The following is a 17,823-nucleotide window of genomic DNA, read 5'->3' as shown; positions in this document are numbered from 1 at the left end:
CGTGTAAGTGCTTGAGCTACAGGACATCCACTCCGTGGTGAGTTTCATACAACTACGTTCGCTCGAGCTGAGCTACACTGAGCGACACATCCAGGCTCGCGAGAAGACTGGTCACTCATCTTACAGCATATCGACGACGATCATGCATCACTCTGCTCTACTGAGCTGGCTGATGCTAGGGGTCTTCGGGCATGCTCTTGGGTGTCCACAACCACGGAACAACTCCCTCGAAACAAGATGGTACAGCGTAGGAAACCCAACAGGCGACGAACCCAAGACCAACAACGCCTGGCCCGTGATCCAAGAAGGCGTCCAACCAGTCCGCTACTGCTGGTACTTCCCCAGTCCACCTCCCCCTTAACCACTCGTGCTAACCAACAGCCAGGGTCAAACAATCCGACAAAGACTCCCTTCAGACCATCCTCGCGAAAGCCATAGAGAAATGGGACTTTGCATTCCAGACCAGCGCCCTTCAAATCCTCCCGGACCAGGCTAATGGCCCCAATATCTGCGGTGGGAAGGTGGTCCGCGACGATGCGTTGTACATTGAGGATATCACGGGGTCGGCGTCGGGTGGGTTGACGACGCAGGGGTATTGGGGGCTGGAGGGACAGACGGAGCCGGGGAGGCATACGATGAAGTTTGATGTGGCGTTTCCCGATGTTGCGAAGAGGAGTCCGCATCCGCAGGATGTGTTGGTTATGGCGCATGAGTTGGGTGAGTGTGGCTTGTAGTGAATGTGTTGTTGGGATGGTTCTAATCATCAGGGGGTCTGCAGGACACGCCATTGGTCTCGAGCACGAGCATGCTCGGCCTGATGCTTCTGAGTATGTGTGGTTTTATTGCGAGAACCTTCAAGATTATGATGAGGTCTGTATCATCCATTCCAGGGGTTCGAAGGCACTCACTAACCCCTTTTCAGGCCAAAGCGAAAATCCAACCGCCCGATACCATCGACCAAGCCTGCAAATCCCGCTCCATCGCCCGAAAGTACGGCTTCACAGCTTGAGCATACCTCCCCAGTGAGGACCAGGGACTCATCGGCCAGAACGCGTGGAGCAAAAAATTCGACCCAGACTCCATCATGATCTACGGCTCCTACGATGGCGGCAAGGAGCTTCCTCCCACTGACAATTCTTTCGGCAAGCCAGTCCTGCTCGGCCATCCTCAGGGCGAGAAGAATCCAAATGCTGGAAAGCGGTATAAGCTTTATATGGGTGGTATGAAGGATAAAGCCCAAGCGGGTCCGAGTGAAGGAGACACGGCGCGTGTGGCTCAGCTGTATCCCCCGAAGGACCCGGGTGATGCTGAAAATGCTGGAGTGGATGCGGATGACTGGCAGGGGACGTCGAAAGCGGTGGCAAGGCGTGGTGTCAAGACGGTGGCGCCGTGAAGTCCAGATAATGGCATGGCGTCTGTGGGGTTGCTCATGTCCTGGGCTATGTCTTCCTAGACAAGCTGAAGATCACTTCAGGATGATCTCCGTTGCAGCGGTCTCCTCAAGGTGTGTACGGTAGTGATCCTGATGGGATTCTTCCGACTCAGCCAGACATACGAGCTCAAATGCGCCGTCATCCCGTGGTCGTAGAAGCATGGGCTTTCTGCATCCAGAGATCTCACAGAGAACATCGTTTTCTCTGACTCGGCGACTTGCTCTCGTGATATATCCAGAGTCCGTAGCAGACCACCAACTGTCATAGTTCATCTGCACCACGACAAGTAGAGTCTCCCACAGTGCTCGTTTGAGTACTTCGCTTCGGGGCCAGTCGTGGCCGGGTTGGTATAGGCCCATGTCTTGAAGAGTCTTCGCGTACCAGGGGCAGCTCTCCCGGATGAACGACTCGACGTTCCAGTATTCGTACGGACGATCATCTCCAGTCACTTGTTCGACACCGGCTCTAGCACAGGCAGCGTCGACAATGGTGAACAGCAAGTGACCGCCAAAAGCGATTTTCCACACTTCCCCGTCCGCCAGCTTTTGCTTTGCTTTCTCGGAACCAAATCGATTCTGCCACACCTTGAACGCTATCGCACTCATCCGAAGGACCTCTTTGACGAAGTTCGTGAACACCCACAGCTTTCCTGCCTCCTCCCGCGGCAGAAGGGCGATCTCGTCTGGACAAGTCATTGCTGCTACAACGCCGTGTTGGTTCCATGCAACCTGCGGGATTAGAGGTCTTGCTGCGATGATATTGCCTAGAAAAGATGCTCGGACTTTCAAAGATCTCGCACCAGGATCGTGCGAGAAGAAGAGATCTGTTTGTCTGTGGGCTTCTTCATCCTCATTGCCGTCCACCGGGAAGCCATTTATGTTCCCGTATGTGCCCGAATCCCAGATCCTCTGCGAGAAATCGGCACACCAGGAGGGCAGCTTTTGATCACGATCTTCGCCGCTTTGAACGGCGTGAATGAGGAATGTCAGATTCTTCTTGCTTGTGAACATGGCCACCATTGCTTGTTGATACACTTCGGACACGGACTTCTCGTAATCAGGGTGCGAGAAGAAGGCCTTTTCCTCGTCACAGATGAGATCTCGAACTCCATAGATTTGGTCGCGCTTGTCGGTACACTGGTACCCTCGTGTCCGTTCGACGATTTCCGATGCGGTTGCTCGACGTCGGTCAAGGTGTTCACGCTCTTTCCACTGCGTTCTCAGAAGAATGTGTCTGTTGAGATCGTGAGACGTAGTGACCCAAGAGGAATTTTCATCCATGATCATGCCCTCCTTGCCATCCATCATGGTGGTCGTGTAATCGAGAATGGCCTTGTACAACTTCTCCCATTCGAGCCAAGTGTGGCCACAGCCTACCAATGGATCCGCGGTGGACAAGATCAGCTCTTGGATAGTCCAGACACGATGCCACCAGGGTTTGTGCAGCAGCTTCTTAATGCCGTGCGCTATGTCTTGAGGAAAGTTGTCGTACCGTTTGTCTTCCAAGGCATCCGGTGCCTGCAGTTTGGCCATGGTACGCTCGACATCTGCATCTCCGTCTCCGAGCCAGATGAGTACACCTGATGCTTGAGAGTAGATCTGACCCATCCGTCGCACCTGAACATTCCTCTCCTGTACATCGTTTTGATTGATGCACACGGCATCGACCCAGAGCGTGCGAGGCTCGCGGGGTTTTCTAAGATACCGCAGTGCAGTGCGCAGATTTCGCGTGACTTGAGACTGATGGCCGTCGATGGTCACAGGGACGGTTCCTTTGGAAGCACCCCAGACATAGGAAAGGGCTTCATATTCGGCAATGTCAGATGAGAGACTGACGGTATTGATTGAACAGTGGATCTTGGAGTCATGGGTTTCGCTCGGCTCGATGGTCAACGTCCTTATCTGCGTGTTGTTGGCATCCAGTGGAACGTAAGGATAGCCCATGATGGCGGTTGAAATGGGTGTCGTTCAGAGCACGGGGTTGTAAACGCTATAGTTCTGGACAAGCTGTTCGCGAGAGTGCGAAGTGTTGTCATTATGTACTGTGTCCCAACATACATCTTTGGTAGGCTGTGAGTGCGGCTGAGCTTGGTCTTGGTGTCACCATCTGCAGGCGGTGCGTCGATCAAGCCGGCCATTCAAACATTGCGCTTTAAAGCCAATCTCGAAGTACCGAGAGGAGAGCTTGGCTCTTGATCGTTGCGTTCGGCAGCTGCAGAGGATGTGAGGTGAGAGGATTCTCTTTAGTTGAGTCGTTGAAGTACGACTGGCACCTGCAGGCGAGCTCCAGCTAAGCTCCATTGATAAGAGGCCCCGCGACATCTAGAGACCTGAAGGATCGATCACCGTCCTTGGAGATGTTTCCAAACTTTAGAAGCACACCATACCATCGCAAGGCTGAAAACGAAAATCAGATCTCACCCAAGTTCCCGGCAGGCGTATGCCACGAACGACTCGGTGCTATTCGGCATTCAAGTGGGGCACTGCATCCCGCATCTCATGCTTGAGGAAGAAGAAGACGCCCCTGACGAGGGAGATGTCTGGACACCGCTTCAGCTTGCTAGTTCTGAAGGAGACTTGGTAAGAGTCTTAGACCTTCTCAATCAAGGCGCCAGTCCCAATGAGCTACCGACCGGCTATTACGGGAAAACTGCCTTGCAAGCAGCATCACAGCAAGGTCATATTGCAATTGTCGATACGCTGCTGGAAGCTGGAGTCGAAGTGGACGCTCCTGGAGGTAACAACGGGGGCAGAGCGGCGCTTTCGGTGGCTGCTGGCGCTGGACAGGAAGCAGTCGTAGATCGACTGATATCAGCTGGAGCGGACGTGAACCTCACCCCTCACCGTTACATGGGGCGCACACCTCTTCAAGCAGCAGCAGAATCCTTGGAGGAGGGCGGCCGAGTCAATGGTCCAACGGCTCAGCATCGAGGACGCACAGCTCTACAAGCTGCGGCTTTAGGTGGCCATGTTCAAATGGTAGAAATGCTTCTCTCTTTAGGAGCCGATGTAAATGCTCCGGCTGCTAAGTACGCAGGCCTCACAGCTTTGCAAGCAGCAGCCTCCATTGGACATGTTGGTCTTGTCCGGCGATTCTTGCATGTTGGGGCAGATCCAAACGCCGCGGGGGGCTATTATTTAGGCCACACGGCCCTTGGGATTTCGTCTGAGGCAGGACATCTGGAGGTCGTCAAATTGCTGGTAGAGTCCGGGGCGGATGGAACAATGTTGTCTGGTAACAAGCATCAGACGGCGCTCCAGCTTGCTGTGGCGAACGACAGGATAGAGGTCGTCCACTATCTGAGGGACCACGAAATGCGTTGTAGTGGGGGTAAGTGAGAATGTTGCCGTAGTTGGTGATGTGAAAGATGGTCATCAAATATTGATGGAGACGGCGCTTTAGGCTCGAACGGTCACGTGGCTTGACTAGCTCAAACCTTAATCTAATTTACCTTACTTCGTTCGAACATGAAGTTGTTGCTCGCGACCTCTCCGCCACAAGACCACAAACAACACTCTCACCGCGACGAGGCGGCATACGGCAAGGTAGCGCATGTCAACACCTACCGTTCACGAAGCTCACAAAAATTAGCATCCGCTCGTTCGGGAAGGCCGCCGCCATGTCCGACGGTAAGACTCGCAGGCTCAAGTCCATGCGCACAGCTACTGACACGAGTTTGGCAGCGGATTTCCAGAAAGTGCGCCAAGCACAGCTGGAGCGCAACGTGGCCTCAGGGAAGAACGGCATCAAAGACGCTACCAGCCAGCGCACTAACTCCGACAAGGCCTCTCTGACCGAGAACTTCGACAAGGACCTCTACGGCGATGACTCCCGCGACAGATTTGCGGGCTACAATACCTCCATCGCCGTTGACGACGATGAAGACATGCAGGATGCCGACGACGACGGGGAAGATGGAAGACTGGTGGGACAGTACACGGCTACGGCCGCACAAATAGGTGAGTGGGCGCACGGAGAGACGGCGGAGGCGGACATCTTGCGGAGCAGGGAGAAGCAAGCGCAGATTGCGAACAGAGAGACGGACTATCAAAAGCAGCGGTTCAAGCGGGGTTTGGATGGAGATGGCGAGAAGTCTTATCGTGAGGTTATGCAACAGCGTGATTTGGAGCGAGAGGAGGCCCGAGTGCAGAAGCTCGTCGAAGAGAAAGAAAAGGAGACAATGATGAACGGTGAAGATGATGAGATGGATGGCGTCGAGCACAAGGCTCTCCTCAAAGATGGTACCCCGCCAGCTGAAGAGAAGAAGAAGACCAAGAAGAGACGATGGGACAGTGGAGCGGACACCAACGGTGATGCTGTCGCGAACGGGGCCAACGGAACCGTGGCCAACGGACATGCTGCAAATGGTGAGGCTGCTTCGAAGAAATCCAGATGGGACACAACGCCCGCACCGAATGGAAAGCCAGCAGCACCACAAAAGTCCCGCTGGGATATGGTCGACAGCGGAAGCGCACCAACCCCAGTCGCAGCTCCAGAGGCTACACCAAGACCAGTACAACCTACTTTCAGCTTTGGGACGGATATCTCTGGCCGAAATGCACCGCTTTCCGACGAAGAGCTCGACGAGATGCTCCCAAAGGAAGGCTACAAGATCGTCGACCCACCGCCAGGATTTGAACCGTCACAAGCCCCAGCACGTAGAATCGCCCCGGCCGCTACTCCTGCGAAAACCGGAGGATTCATGATGCAAGAGCCTGTGGACGCTCGATCCATGGGCAAGCAGCTTCCATCCGATATTCCGGGCGTGGGCGATCTCCAGTTCTTCAAGGCCGAGGACATGGCCTATTTCGGCAAGCTTGTCGATGGCGCGGATGAGAATGAGATGAGCGTCGATGAGCTTAAGAAGCGAAAGATCATGCGCCTGCTGCTCAAAGTCAAGAACGGTACTCCACCCATGAGGAAGACCGCATTGCGTCAAATCACGGACAATGCTCGTGCTTTTGGCGCAGGACCGCTGTTTGATCAGATCTTGCCGCTGCTGATGGAGAAGAGTCTTGAGGATCAAGAGCGCCATTTGCTCGTCAAGGTCATTGACCGTGTCCTGTACAAGCTCGATGATCTGGTTCGGCCTTACACCCACAAGATTCTGGTAGTTATCGAGCCACTCCTTATCGACCAAGACTACTACGCCCGAGTCGAAGGCCGCGAGATCATCTCCAACCTTGCTAAGGCGGCCGGTCTTGCCCACATGATTAGCACCATGCGACCAGATATTGATCATGTCGACGAATATGTCCGAAACACCACAGCCAGAGCCTTCGCCGTTGTCGCGTCTGCTTTGGGCATCCCCACGCTTCTTCCATTCTTGAAGGCCGTCTGCAAGAGCAAGAAGTCATGGCAAGCTCGTCATACCGGTGTCAAGATCATCCAGCAGATTCCCATCCTCATGGGCTGCGCCGTACTTCCACACCTGACCGGGCTCGTACAATGCATCGGCGACAACCTGAATGATGAGCAAACAAAGGTCAGAACTGTCACCGCGCTTGCTATGGCAGCTCTTGCCGAAGCGTCAGCTCCATATGGTATCGAAGCATTCGACCCGATCTTGAACCCCCTCTGGACCGGCGCGAGGAAGCAGCGTGGAAAAGGCCTGGCTGGCTTCTTGAAGGCCGTTGGCTTCGTCATTCCACTCATGGACGAAGAGTACAGCAGCTACTACGTCAGTCAGATCATGGAGATCCTGCTTCGTGAATTTCAGAGTCCAGACGACGAGATGAAGAAGGTCGTGCTGAAGGTCGTCAGCCAGTGCGTCAAGTCCAAGGGTGTCACTCCAATCTACCTGCGGGACTCATTGCTCAATGACTTCTTCAAGCACTTCTGGGTGCGGCGTATGGCAATCGACAAGCGCAACTACAAGCAGGTTGTAGAGACTACGGTGGATCTTGGCTCAAAGATCGGCGTCGGCGAGTTGGTCGAGAGACTCGTCGTGAACCTCAAAGACGAGAGCGAGCCCTACCGGAAGATGACAGTGGAGACCATCGAGAAGATCGTGGCTGCTCAAGGCGCAGCTGATATCAACGAGCGACTGGAAGAACGCCTCGTAGACGGCATTCTACATGCGTTCCAAGAGCAGAGCGTTGAGGAGCAGGTCTTGCTGAGCGGTTTCGCAACGATCGTCAACTCTTTGGGAACGCGATGCAAGCCTTATCTGCCACAAATCGTCAGCACTATTCTCTGGCGGTTGAACAACAAATCCGCCACTGTGCGCCAGCAAGCAGCCGATCTGGTCAGCAGAATCGCCATCGTCATGAAGCAGTGCGACGAGGACCAGTTACTCGGCAAGCTCGGTGCTGTGTTCTACGAATATCTTGGTGAGGAGTATCCTGAGGTACTGGGCAGCATTCTCGGTGCCATGAAGAGCATCGTCAACGTGGTCGGTATCAGCAGCATGCAGCCGCCGATCAAAGACCTGCTTCCACGCCTTACACCAATTTTGAGGAACAGACACGAGAAGGTGCAAGAGACCACGATCGATCTCGTGGGTCGTATTGCAGATCGTGGACCAGAATCCGTCAACGCACGTGAGTGGATGCGTATCTGCTTTGAGCTCCTCGACATGCTCAAAGCGCACAAGAAGGGTATCCGACGTGCTGCCAACAACACATTCGGTTTCATCGCCAAGGCCATTGGACCACAGGATGTGCTTGCTACGCTCCTCAACAACCTTCGTGTCCAGGAGCGTCAGTCGCGTGTCTGCACCGCTGTGGCGATCGGCATCGTGGCAGAGACCTGCGCTCCATTCACTGTCTTGCCAGCGCTCATGAACGAATATCGCGTTCCAGAACTGAACGTTCAGAACGGTGTCCTCAAGGCGCTGTCCTTCCTCTTCGAATACATCGGTGAGATGGGCAAAGACTACGTCTATGCTGTCACCCCGCTCATCGAGGACGCCTTGATCGACCGAGACCAGGTCCATCGCCAGACTGCCGCCAGCGTCGTCAAGCACGTTGCCCTGGGAGTGGTTGGTCTCGGCTGCGAGGATGCCATGCTTCATCTGCTCAACTTGCTGTACCCAAATCTGTTCGAGACCAGCCCTCACGTCATCGATCGTGTCATCGAGGCGATTGACGCTGTGCGAATGGCTGTCGGTACCGGTGCGGTCATGAACTACGTCTGGGCAGGCCTGTTCCATCCAGCCCGCAAGGTCCGTACGCCGTACTGGCGCCTCTACAACGAGGCCTACCAATTCAACTCGGATTCCATGGTCCCGTACTACCCAAGCGTCGAGGACGATAAGCTGAAGCGCAACGAGTTGACGATCATGCTCTGAGGGATTTGAGATGTAAAAGGAGTTGGAAGAAGGTCCTGGCGTTTTCTCAGTGAGGGTGGACTTGTGTCTTGAACAGCGGGATTGGCGTCAAAAGCGCAGACTACGTAGCAGTACTCGAGAACGTGTATGAAATGTGAATAAGCAAGCTGTAAATATTGAGAGTGCAGAGAAATAACACAGTTCGAGATGTGGTGAAGTGATGCCTCAGGCACGAGGCGCGGGAGTATCCGGCTTGGCGGTCGGCGCGTCCAAGTGGGAGTCTCTCGAGTGAGACCTGACACTCGTGGAGTGCCCACTGATTGTGTCCTTTTGCGACCTCCCGCCCAAGATCCTCTGCGCATTATCCCCAGTCCCTACTGTTGCGATTCCCGACCATCTTGCACGGCGACTGTGCCGTCACACCGAACATGGAGCGCAAGCGCAAGATCTCCAACGCTGTACCGGCGGCTGGCGAAGGAGGAAGCGCATCGAAGAAAATCAAACTTCTGGTACGTCGCGCTCACTTGGTATTTGTCGCGCTGCATATGCGAGAGTCGCCGATGCGGTCGAGGTGTCGAGGAAGTGCGTGAAGCTGTTGCGCGACTGGCGTTGTTGGAAGAGGAAGAGAGCTTGGAGACGGGAGGGTCGAGCATGGTCTCTCTCCTAGCACCGTCATAAGCCGCTTCTCACGCCTCCCACCACCTCTCACCGACTGCATCTGCCTTGTTGCCGAAGCCGTTACTGACTCTGATGCGCCGCTGCACAGAATTCCCAGCCCGCGCCGACGCAAGATGGCCCGTCCGCCGTTCAGGTCGTGGGCCGAAAGGTCCTCGCGGCCTTGAACAATGCAACGGACAAGCAGTAAGTTATTGCACGTCTCCTGCACTTGCTGCTGCCGCAGACTGACACTCATCCCAGCGGCCGCGCCATTGCCGATGCGTTTCTCGAGCTGCCACCACGTGACGAATTGCCCGACTACTATCAACATGTTCGAATGCCAGTCGCATTGGAGACGATCGAATACAGGCTCAAGCAAAACGCGTACCCGACTGTGACAACCCTGGAGAGCGACCTCAAGCGTATGATTCAAAATGCAAAGGAGTACAACGTCCCCAAGAGCGAGATCTACGAAGATGCCGAACGGATACGCAAACTGGTCTACAACTTCATGAAAGTCCATAATCCGGCCTACAGGCAAGACCCGAACTACACCTCCTTCCCGACTCCCTATGCGGAGCCCAAGCTTACACTCACCAACAATGCCCACCGAAGCGAATCTGTGAAAGAAGAGCCGAAGAGCAGGGACGCGAGTGTCAAGCCAAGGCCGTCTACGGCACCCAAAACCTCCGAGCCCCCATCAGATCGAAAGTCGTCAGTAGCTGCGAGCAGTGCAAAGGATGATGTTGATGGCGATGGCGACGCCGATGAAGTGGAGCATGAGAACATGGACTTTACTGGCAAATCGTTCCAGGATGCGCAGCACATGATCATTGCTGAACTCATACGGTTTACCGATGAAGAGTGAGTTCAGACTTTCATTGGGAGTCTGTGGGGTTGCTAACTATTCTGAAGGGGCCTTGAGATTTATACGCCATTCGTCAATCTGCCGTCACGCAAGCTCGAAGACTATTACAAGACAATCAAGCATCCTGTATCTCTGAAAGGAGTACAAAAGCGCATCAAGGGAATCCACGGACGCGCACCGCCTACCGGTATCACCGACTTCAAGACTTGGGATGCCTTTGAGGATGAGGTTAGCTTCATCTGGCGCAACGCGAGAGACTTCAATGAGGACGGCAGCGAGATGTACGACCTTGCCGGCGAATTTGAGGTAAGCCCTGGTGATGCATCATCTACGTGACAGTCCCGTGCTAAGACAGCAGCAGGGGCATTTCAAGAAGATCCTGGCAGACGCCAGAGAGAAAGTCGAGGAGCCCGCAGCAGCACGCATCAAACTCGGTGGCCCCAAGCCCGCAAAGTCAGGCATCACACTCAACTTATCACAACACCGTAATTCTCCAACCCCTGGCGTCAGCGTTGACAACGAAGCACTTGCTCGCCAGCGCTTGATGGTCCAAGCTGGTGTAAATGGCCAACAGACCCAACACCGCCAGCAGCCCGACATGAATGGAAGACCGCCAGCAGCTTCACCGATGACCAACGGAATCAGACCACCGATCAGCACTCAAGCAGGAAGTCCGCCAGTGGCCGGTGTGAAGAATGAGAAACTTGCAGCACTGTCGCCTGCGCCGGTGACTTACGCGCCTGCAGTACAGCCGTACACCAACGGCATGATGCCACCGCCGCTGACACGTCCACCAAGTGGAAGCCCGTATCCAGCACCTACTCAAAACGGGTATCAGACCAACAGCTACCATTACACCGCGCCGGCAGCACTTCCACCAACAGCCATTCGACCGTATCCCGTATCAGAAGCGCTGCTGCCAGCGGTCACCATCTCGACGCATCCTTGGCTTAAGCTGCCGAAACCGTACAGCATTGCCATTCCGCCGCACTCTTCATTGTCGCAACAAAGTACGACCATCACCTTACCCTCGACGCATTACTACCTGCAAATCTCCCCCACCATCTCACGCGACCTTTCAATGGGCCGCGCATACAAACTGTTTGTCACCGTCAACGGGAGCCGGCTCACGCAGCGGGATACGCAGTTTCACGCCGACACCGGCAAACGCACGCATGTATACGAGGGCAGTCTGGCGGCTGGCGTGAATAGAATTGAAGTTGAAGTCGCAGCTGCCAAAGTGGGAGATGCTGATGGCAAGGGATTGGATGTGGAGAAGTTGACGGTCTTTGCAAACTTGACCAGGCAGTAGTGATCAGGAAAGATAGTGGTTGCAGGAAGTACATGTATTGGTCAAATTCGAAATGAATGTGCTGGTACAGCGCTTAGGTTGGCAGCTTTGGTTTGTTGGACTGTCTCTCCTGCAGGAATGAATTATTGCTCATTCATCATGAAATTGTGTACTCATAGCGTCCATATTGATGCCACTATCACACCTGCTCGCCATTATTGCCTATACGCCACAGGATTCGTGATTGTCTGTCTTCCAGGACGAAGGTGAAGTTGCAGTCAAAAAATCAAGCGATCTGATTGGCCACGACAAAAAGCTGTGGGTCTTCTTGGCGTCGGCAGACTCTGTTGCCCCAAATCCATCCTCTTCTTCTTGCCATCAACCTCCGAACATCACGCACCTGCAAGAAAATGCTCTGAAATTTTCTGTCCGGCAGGTGTCTGCACGTCGCCACTACTCATCACATGTGCACCGACAGCACGAATAATACACCTCCAGCCACGCGCGTCACCGCCGACCGTCTGACATCTGCGGTCCTGGTCCACCGGCCGTGGCATGGCAACCTGACAGTTTTTCCTACCACTTATCAGCAGTATCATGGGATGCTGAAGAGCAGACTTGGTACGTTCGAGACAATTTGTTTTCTTTCTGCACTACGATGATGATTTCCATTACATTATTACTATTTTTCTGGTACCTCTTATGTCAGAAGCGCTTTTGTGCTTCGATGATCTAAATGGACTTCTGAACTTTTTTCTCTCTTGCGAGGATGATCTGAGACGCGGATGTTGAGGTTGAAGATGAATGCTGACTGTTGCGAAGTAGGTACACTGTTCCCTCTGGGAAAGAGGATCTCCCTTCGAAATCTTCCATATCGCAACGAAATCAATCAATCAATCTGCAATGCTCATCTCAACCACACCGAATCTACAACTGGTGCTCTGCTTTTCATCCTTTCCCTCCCATATTCACGTGATGGAAAATTTTCCGATCCTATAACGATCAGCGTCTAGCAACGGTCTCCCACGAATGTTGTCGATTCGTGCTCTTGGCGGACGGCACCACCCCGAAAGGTGGTCCGCCGAGCCGAAGTCATTCTCAAGTCCTCATCTCGCTCCGTTGCCCAAGCCGCGCGGCGAGCGCTCTAGCAAAGATTGTCGAAATTGCACATCATTGAAGTCCAGCAGAGAGCGCTGGTGGTGAAGATTGCTGCAATTGATGGTTCGACTTCTCGCGCGAACCGGATACGCGTCCTATACGTCTTTCCTGGAGCGCGACCACGGCAGACGGAGCCGCACGGGAGGGATGGATGAACGATTCAGTTTCATCGCGTGTGGCGGGTAAGCGGCTTTGTTTTTAGATCATTAACTTTAAAGTACAACGTCCAAGAGATGGGGTAGGCAGCGTTGATTGGTGTGAATTGGAACAGCCATCGACGCATCGCACAATCACAAGTCTGTCCCCAAGCCGTCACGTCGATGGCGTTCGAGAACCGCATGTGGTGCCGAAAGCGCTTTCACAAGAGTTCACAGCAGCATTCCAGAGTCGATGCCCAGCCAAACAAAAATCGACCCAAGCCCCATTCGTCATCCTCACAGGCACGCGTACACCTGGCCCACAGCGAGAAGAACAGTTCTTCGGAGCGTGACGACGACAACTCCTCCTCCACTTCGAATCTCTGCTGCAGGAACAAGAGCCAACGATTTGACAGGAAATGAGAAGAGTATAGCTGGGTTCATGCATTAGTGTCGACTTGACTCTGCTCGTGATTCGCCGGGCAGCCGAAATTAGCAGAGCCGCCTGTGTGTTGAAACACGCCCCTGAACACCCGCGATACGTTTCTCTCCCGGACGCCTCTTGCAGCCTCTCTCATTCACGCTGTTGAGCCTCTTCCTCACTGCAGTCGTTCCTTACGCAGCAGCGTCACACCTGTCACTCGCTCAACAATTCGGTGCTGGCATTGCGATAGCAACAACAGAGTCAACAATAGACAAACGACGACAATAACAAAGCGATCCACACAATAGCAGACGCCCACCTCAAAGCCCGCCCACGCGACGACGAACAACGAGACAGACACGAACAAAGTCGATATACGAGATCATCACGATATTGCGACAGATACACCCAAAGATGAACTCAATCCTTACCGCAGCTGCGCTGCTTGCAGCGACAGCATCCGCCGACCTGTGCGCGCACGGCAGCACTGATACCAACGGCAACTACTACTGCCAGGAGGTCAAGGCAATCACCTACACCGGTGTTGGAGGCTCTGGCTCTTACAACAGAGTGACGAGCATGGATGGCAGCTCCGGCTCGTGTGCCAGCTCTCCGTTTGGATACTCCGGAAGTATGTCGCCTTTGGACGAGGAGGTGTCGATGCACTTCCGTGGACCGCTCAAGCTGTTGCAGTTCGCCTACTATGCTCCGGATTCTTCCTCCAAGAAGAGGTCGGTGGGACGAAAGAGTGCCCACGAGCGCCGTCACGCGCACGGTCATGCTCACCAACATCTGCACCATGCGCGCGACGCTCAGCCGGCTGAGGACAAACGTGGGCTAGGAGACATGGTCACGGCGACCATCAACGGTCTTGTCCAGACTTGGGCCAACGACTATGCTGGTGCTGGTGCCAGCAGCACTCCAACTGCGGCCGCGAGCACTCCTGAAAGTTATGGCGGCAGCTCGTGGGGCAACTGGGGCAGCGGCAGCGACAGCAGTGAGAGCAGCGAGAGCAGTTCTCAGGCTCCTGCCACCTCTTCCGCCAGCTCGTCTTCTTCCTCCTCTTCTGACGACTCCGACGACGACGATTCTTCCAGCAGCGGCTCTGGCTGGACCCGCAAGGGATACTACTCCGCCGACGACGGTACTTCTGACGGCATTGTCTTCCTCAACCACCAGGGTGGCTCTGGCTCCGGAACTTTCGACTACACTTTCGGCAACTCGCTGTCTTACTCCAGCGCGGACGGCAAGTCTGGAGCATCTTCTCCTCAGACCCTCGAGGCCTGCACCTTGGACTCTGATACCGAGGTCATCATCATGACCGATGACAAGTGCTCCGGTGACGGCTGTGGCTACTACCGTGATGGCACCGTCGCCTACCACGGCTTCGACGGCCCAAGCAAGGCTTTCTTCTTCGAGTTCGAGATGCCCGACGACGGCCAGAGCGCTGCCAGCATCTACGACCCAGTCAACATGCCCGCTATCTGGTTGCTCAACGCTCAGATCCCACGTACCCTCCAATACGGCAAGTCAGAATGCTCGTGCTGGGAGTCGGGTTGTGGTGAGTTCGACATCTTCGAGGTCCTTGCTCCTGGCGACACCCGCTGCAAGTCCACCCTTCACGGTAACATTGCCGGCGGTGACAGCGACTACTTTGCTCGTCCAACCAACGGATCCATCAAGGCCGCCCTCCTCTTGTACAAGAACAACATCCACATCAAGGTCCTCGACGACAGCGTCGACTTCGGCAGCACCATGGGCTCGACCTTCTTCACTGAGATGATCGCCGACACGGCGGCCGACAGCATGAGCAACCTCGTGTCGCTGTTCAAGCTCAGCGGTTAAAGCAGCAGGTTGGACACCTTGCTTTCATTTGCGACGTAGGGATAGCAGCGGAGTTTGATGGAGTTGGAAAGAAAACCGCAGAACCGCAGTCTCACACTGCGGTAGGTTTTGTTTGTTGTGCAGAACACATCGCAGAGATGCATTGGGCGGCGCCACACCTGGGCCCTTAGTTGTGCCTAGAGAGCGAGTGTGTGTTTTCCTTTGATGCGTTGTCGCTTGCCTGTACATAGCCATGACCCAAGCTGTGGCCTGACGATCAGTGGAGGCATCCTCGGCTCGGCGTGCGTGAGATGAGTACACAGATAGCCCATTAGGCAGGCGGTACAGTTTACTTGTTGTTCAAAGCAATCGCATCCCATTCACGAATGTCTCTCAAACAAATGTACATAGAATGTAATAGTTTAAGGTGAGAAGTAGAAAGCGTGCATGTAATCCCACGGCTGCTGATTGTCGTCAAGTCGGCCCCAGCCTCGGCAAGTTCACAACTTGCGACCGACCAACCTTAACTCGATGTCAGTCTTCCCAAACGCCCTTGACCTGCCACTCGATCATTCACGACTACCTACCTACCTGTCTTTGTCCGGCGCATTTGTGTTCACTGTTGGGACTTGGGCTGTTGGACTGGGGTGATCGACTAGGATTCTCCGCACGCCCTCACGAGATGCTCGCTTGATCACACGCCGACGAGACCGCCGAGGACACCTCATCCAACTGCATACGGCGACAACACATCCTCGAGCAAGACAGACGAGCGGCGACAAAGGTATAGAGGCCTTGGAACGACGGTGACGCCATGTCCGGCGGGTCACCACCCAAGCCGTGGGAAAGGGCCGCAGCAGGCGGTGTTTCCGGTATGACAAAACAATCTTGGTGAAGTCACCAGCGCACACAGTGCTAATGGTCATACAGCTGCTGTACCGACATCCACCGCCACGACTACGGCGACCGCAGCGACACCGACCTCCGCAGCGCCAGCATTGCCCGCCCGAACAGATGCGCTGAACGCGGTAGCCACCCGGACCGCCTCGAACTACTCTTCCCCTCTCAATAGACCATCGCCTTACTCCTCTCCATACGGCTACGGCGGCATGTCGTCCTACAGCTCGCCCTATAACCGGTTCGGTGGTGGACTAGGCGGTGGACTGGGCGGAGGCATGTACGGAGGCGGCATGTACGGAGGATATGGAGGCATGGGTGGATACGGAGGCATGGGCGGCATGTACGGCGGACAGGGCATGTACGGACCCAATGGTCAAGACCAGAGCTTGACGCAGACGTTCAGCAACAGCACGCAGGCCACATTTCAGATGATCGAGAGCATAGTCGGTGCTTTTGGCGGCTTTGCGCAGATGCTCGAGAGCACGTATATGGCGACGCATTCGTCGTTCTTCGCCATGGTCAGCGTGGCGGAGCAGTTTGGCACGCTCAAGCAGACGCTCGGCTCCGTTCTGGGCATCTTCACGATTATGAGGTGGATTCGGACGGCGATTGCGAAGTTGACGGGACGGCCGCCGCCTGCGTCGTCGACAGAGCTGACGCCTGCGAACTTTGCGGCGTTCAGTGGACAGCCTGGTCCGGATGGGCAGCCATCAAAACCGAGCCGAAAGCCTTTCATCTTCTTCGTCGTGGCGGTCTTCGGATTGCCATGGCTTATGGGCAAGCTGATCCGCGCCCTGGCGAACTCACAAGAAGCACAACAGCAGCAACAACTTGCGAATGGACCCGATGGTCAACAACAACCGCTTGACCCAAGCAAGCTCGATTTCTGCCGAGTCGTCTACGACTACACTCCTCAGACCCAGCCAGGCCAACCTTTCCAGGAAGGAATCGACCTCCAGGTCAAGAAAGGCGATCTCGTCGCCGTGCTTTCCAAGTCCGATCCAATGGGCCAGCCCTCCGAGTGGTGGAGATGTCGCGCGAGAGATGGATCTGTGGGATATCTGCCAGGGCCATACTTGGAGGTGATTCAGAGGAGACCCCAGGCGCAGATTACGGCGAAGAGCGCGCCGGGGAGCGAGGCGAACTCGCGTGTCAATACGATGACTAGCAATGCCGTTACGGGGAGGTGAGTACTCGCGGAGATGTGGTTGATGTTTGTGGAAGGACGCTGACTTGTTGTAGCCGCGCCAACTCGATGAAGATCACCGAGAAAGAAAAGGCGGAGGTCAAGCAAGCGCCTAAGGAGCCTCCGAAATTGTACACGAAGCAGGGCGATGTGCCTGTTGAGAGCTTTCAACGAGGGGCTTTCTATTCTTAAAGACAGAAAGCCAGCATGGCCGGGATATGTTTAACCATCCACGACGCTTGGTGGACACAACTTGATGACTATTATATTTCGATTGTACAATCTTTTCTAGCGATCTTTGACGGTGCGAGGCGTTTTCGGCGGACTTTGCAATTCGGGCGCGGCGTTTTGACAGATCGAGGGATGCGAATGGACGGTTCTTCGAACTTGGACTATGTGCACGTTGTTGGATGATGATGATGATGATGGGGAAGATGTGTTGAGACGGCCGTGCATTGTCACGAGATGACGGCTGCTGAAGTGGCGGGTAATTCGAGATAGAAAAAGCACTACCTTTTCTTCTTCACTTCACATGTCATTTTCAAAGTTCTCTTCCGCTTCAAGTGACAGTCAACTGCAGTCTGTCTCTCATTCATGCCTAGAAATACAAGCCAAAAGTACAACAAAGGAGAGCCAAAAAGTCCAGTCCTTGCCCTGCCTGCCTGCCTGCCTGTC

General features: G+C 54.6%; 6 protein-coding genes across 6 annotated transcripts; 5 read left to right on the top strand and 1 right to left on the bottom strand.

Annotated features, from left to right (window-relative positions):
- Nucleotides 1-142: 142 nt before the first annotated feature.
- Nucleotides 143-1,393, top strand: M409DRAFT_25650 (uncharacterized protein; the record flags this gene model as incomplete). Its single annotated transcript, XM_033807784.1, has 5 exons — nt 143-333; nt 386-717; nt 779-870; nt 923-990; nt 1,024-1,393. 5 exons carry the CDS (start codon nt 143-145, stop codon nt 1,391-1,393), a joined length of 1,053 nt encoding a protein of 350 aa, XP_033664763.1.
- Nucleotides 1,394-1,465: 72 nt separating this feature from the next.
- Nucleotides 1,466-3,376, bottom strand: M409DRAFT_25649 (uncharacterized protein; the record flags this gene model as incomplete). The annotated part of the gene is made up of 1 exon (XM_033807783.1): nt 1,466-3,376. The coding sequence occupies one exon, from the start codon at nt 3,374-3,376 to the stop codon at nt 1,466-1,468; it is 1,911 nt and encodes a 636-aa protein (XP_033664762.1).
- A 1,676-nt stretch (nt 3,377-5,052) lies between these two features.
- M409DRAFT_25647 (uncharacterized protein) lies at nt 5,053-8,724 on the top strand (the record flags this gene model as incomplete). The annotated part of the gene is made up of 2 exons (XM_033807782.1): nt 5,053-5,062; nt 5,117-8,724. The coding sequence occupies 2 exons, from the start codon at nt 5,053-5,055 to the stop codon at nt 8,722-8,724; spliced, it is 3,618 nt and encodes a 1,205-aa protein (XP_033664761.1).
- Nucleotides 8,725-9,131: 407 nt separating this feature from the next.
- On the top strand, nt 9,132-11,540 carry M409DRAFT_56983 (uncharacterized protein; the record flags this gene model as incomplete). Its single annotated transcript, XM_033813472.1, has 5 exons — nt 9,132-9,212; nt 9,470-9,564; nt 9,622-10,224; nt 10,276-10,534; nt 10,590-11,540. 5 exons carry the CDS (start codon nt 9,132-9,134, stop codon nt 11,538-11,540), a joined length of 1,989 nt encoding a protein of 662 aa, XP_033664760.1.
- Nucleotides 11,541-13,652: 2,112 nt separating this feature from the next.
- Nucleotides 13,653-15,083, top strand: M409DRAFT_68142 (uncharacterized protein; the record flags this gene model as incomplete). Its single annotated transcript, XM_033817701.1, has 1 exon — nt 13,653-15,083. The coding sequence occupies one exon, from the start codon at nt 13,653-13,655 to the stop codon at nt 15,081-15,083; it is 1,431 nt and encodes a 476-aa protein (XP_033664759.1).
- A 793-nt stretch (nt 15,084-15,876) lies between these two features.
- Nucleotides 15,877-17,340, top strand: M409DRAFT_56981 (uncharacterized protein; the record flags this gene model as incomplete). The annotated part of the gene is made up of 3 exons (XM_033813471.1): nt 15,877-15,934; nt 15,993-17,148; nt 17,205-17,340. The coding sequence occupies 3 exons, from the start codon at nt 15,877-15,879 to the stop codon at nt 17,338-17,340; spliced, it is 1,350 nt and encodes a 449-aa protein (XP_033664758.1).
- Nucleotides 17,341-17,823: the final 483 nt, after the last annotated feature.

Source organism: Zasmidium cellare (assembly GCF_010093935.1).
Source record: "Zasmidium cellare ATCC 36951 unplaced genomic scaffold M409scaffold_28, whole genome shotgun sequence".
NCBI classification, from domain to species: Eukaryota; Fungi; Ascomycota; class Dothideomycetes; order Mycosphaerellales; family Mycosphaerellaceae; genus Zasmidium; species Zasmidium cellare.
This window is presented reverse-complemented; position numbering and strand designations above follow the sequence as displayed.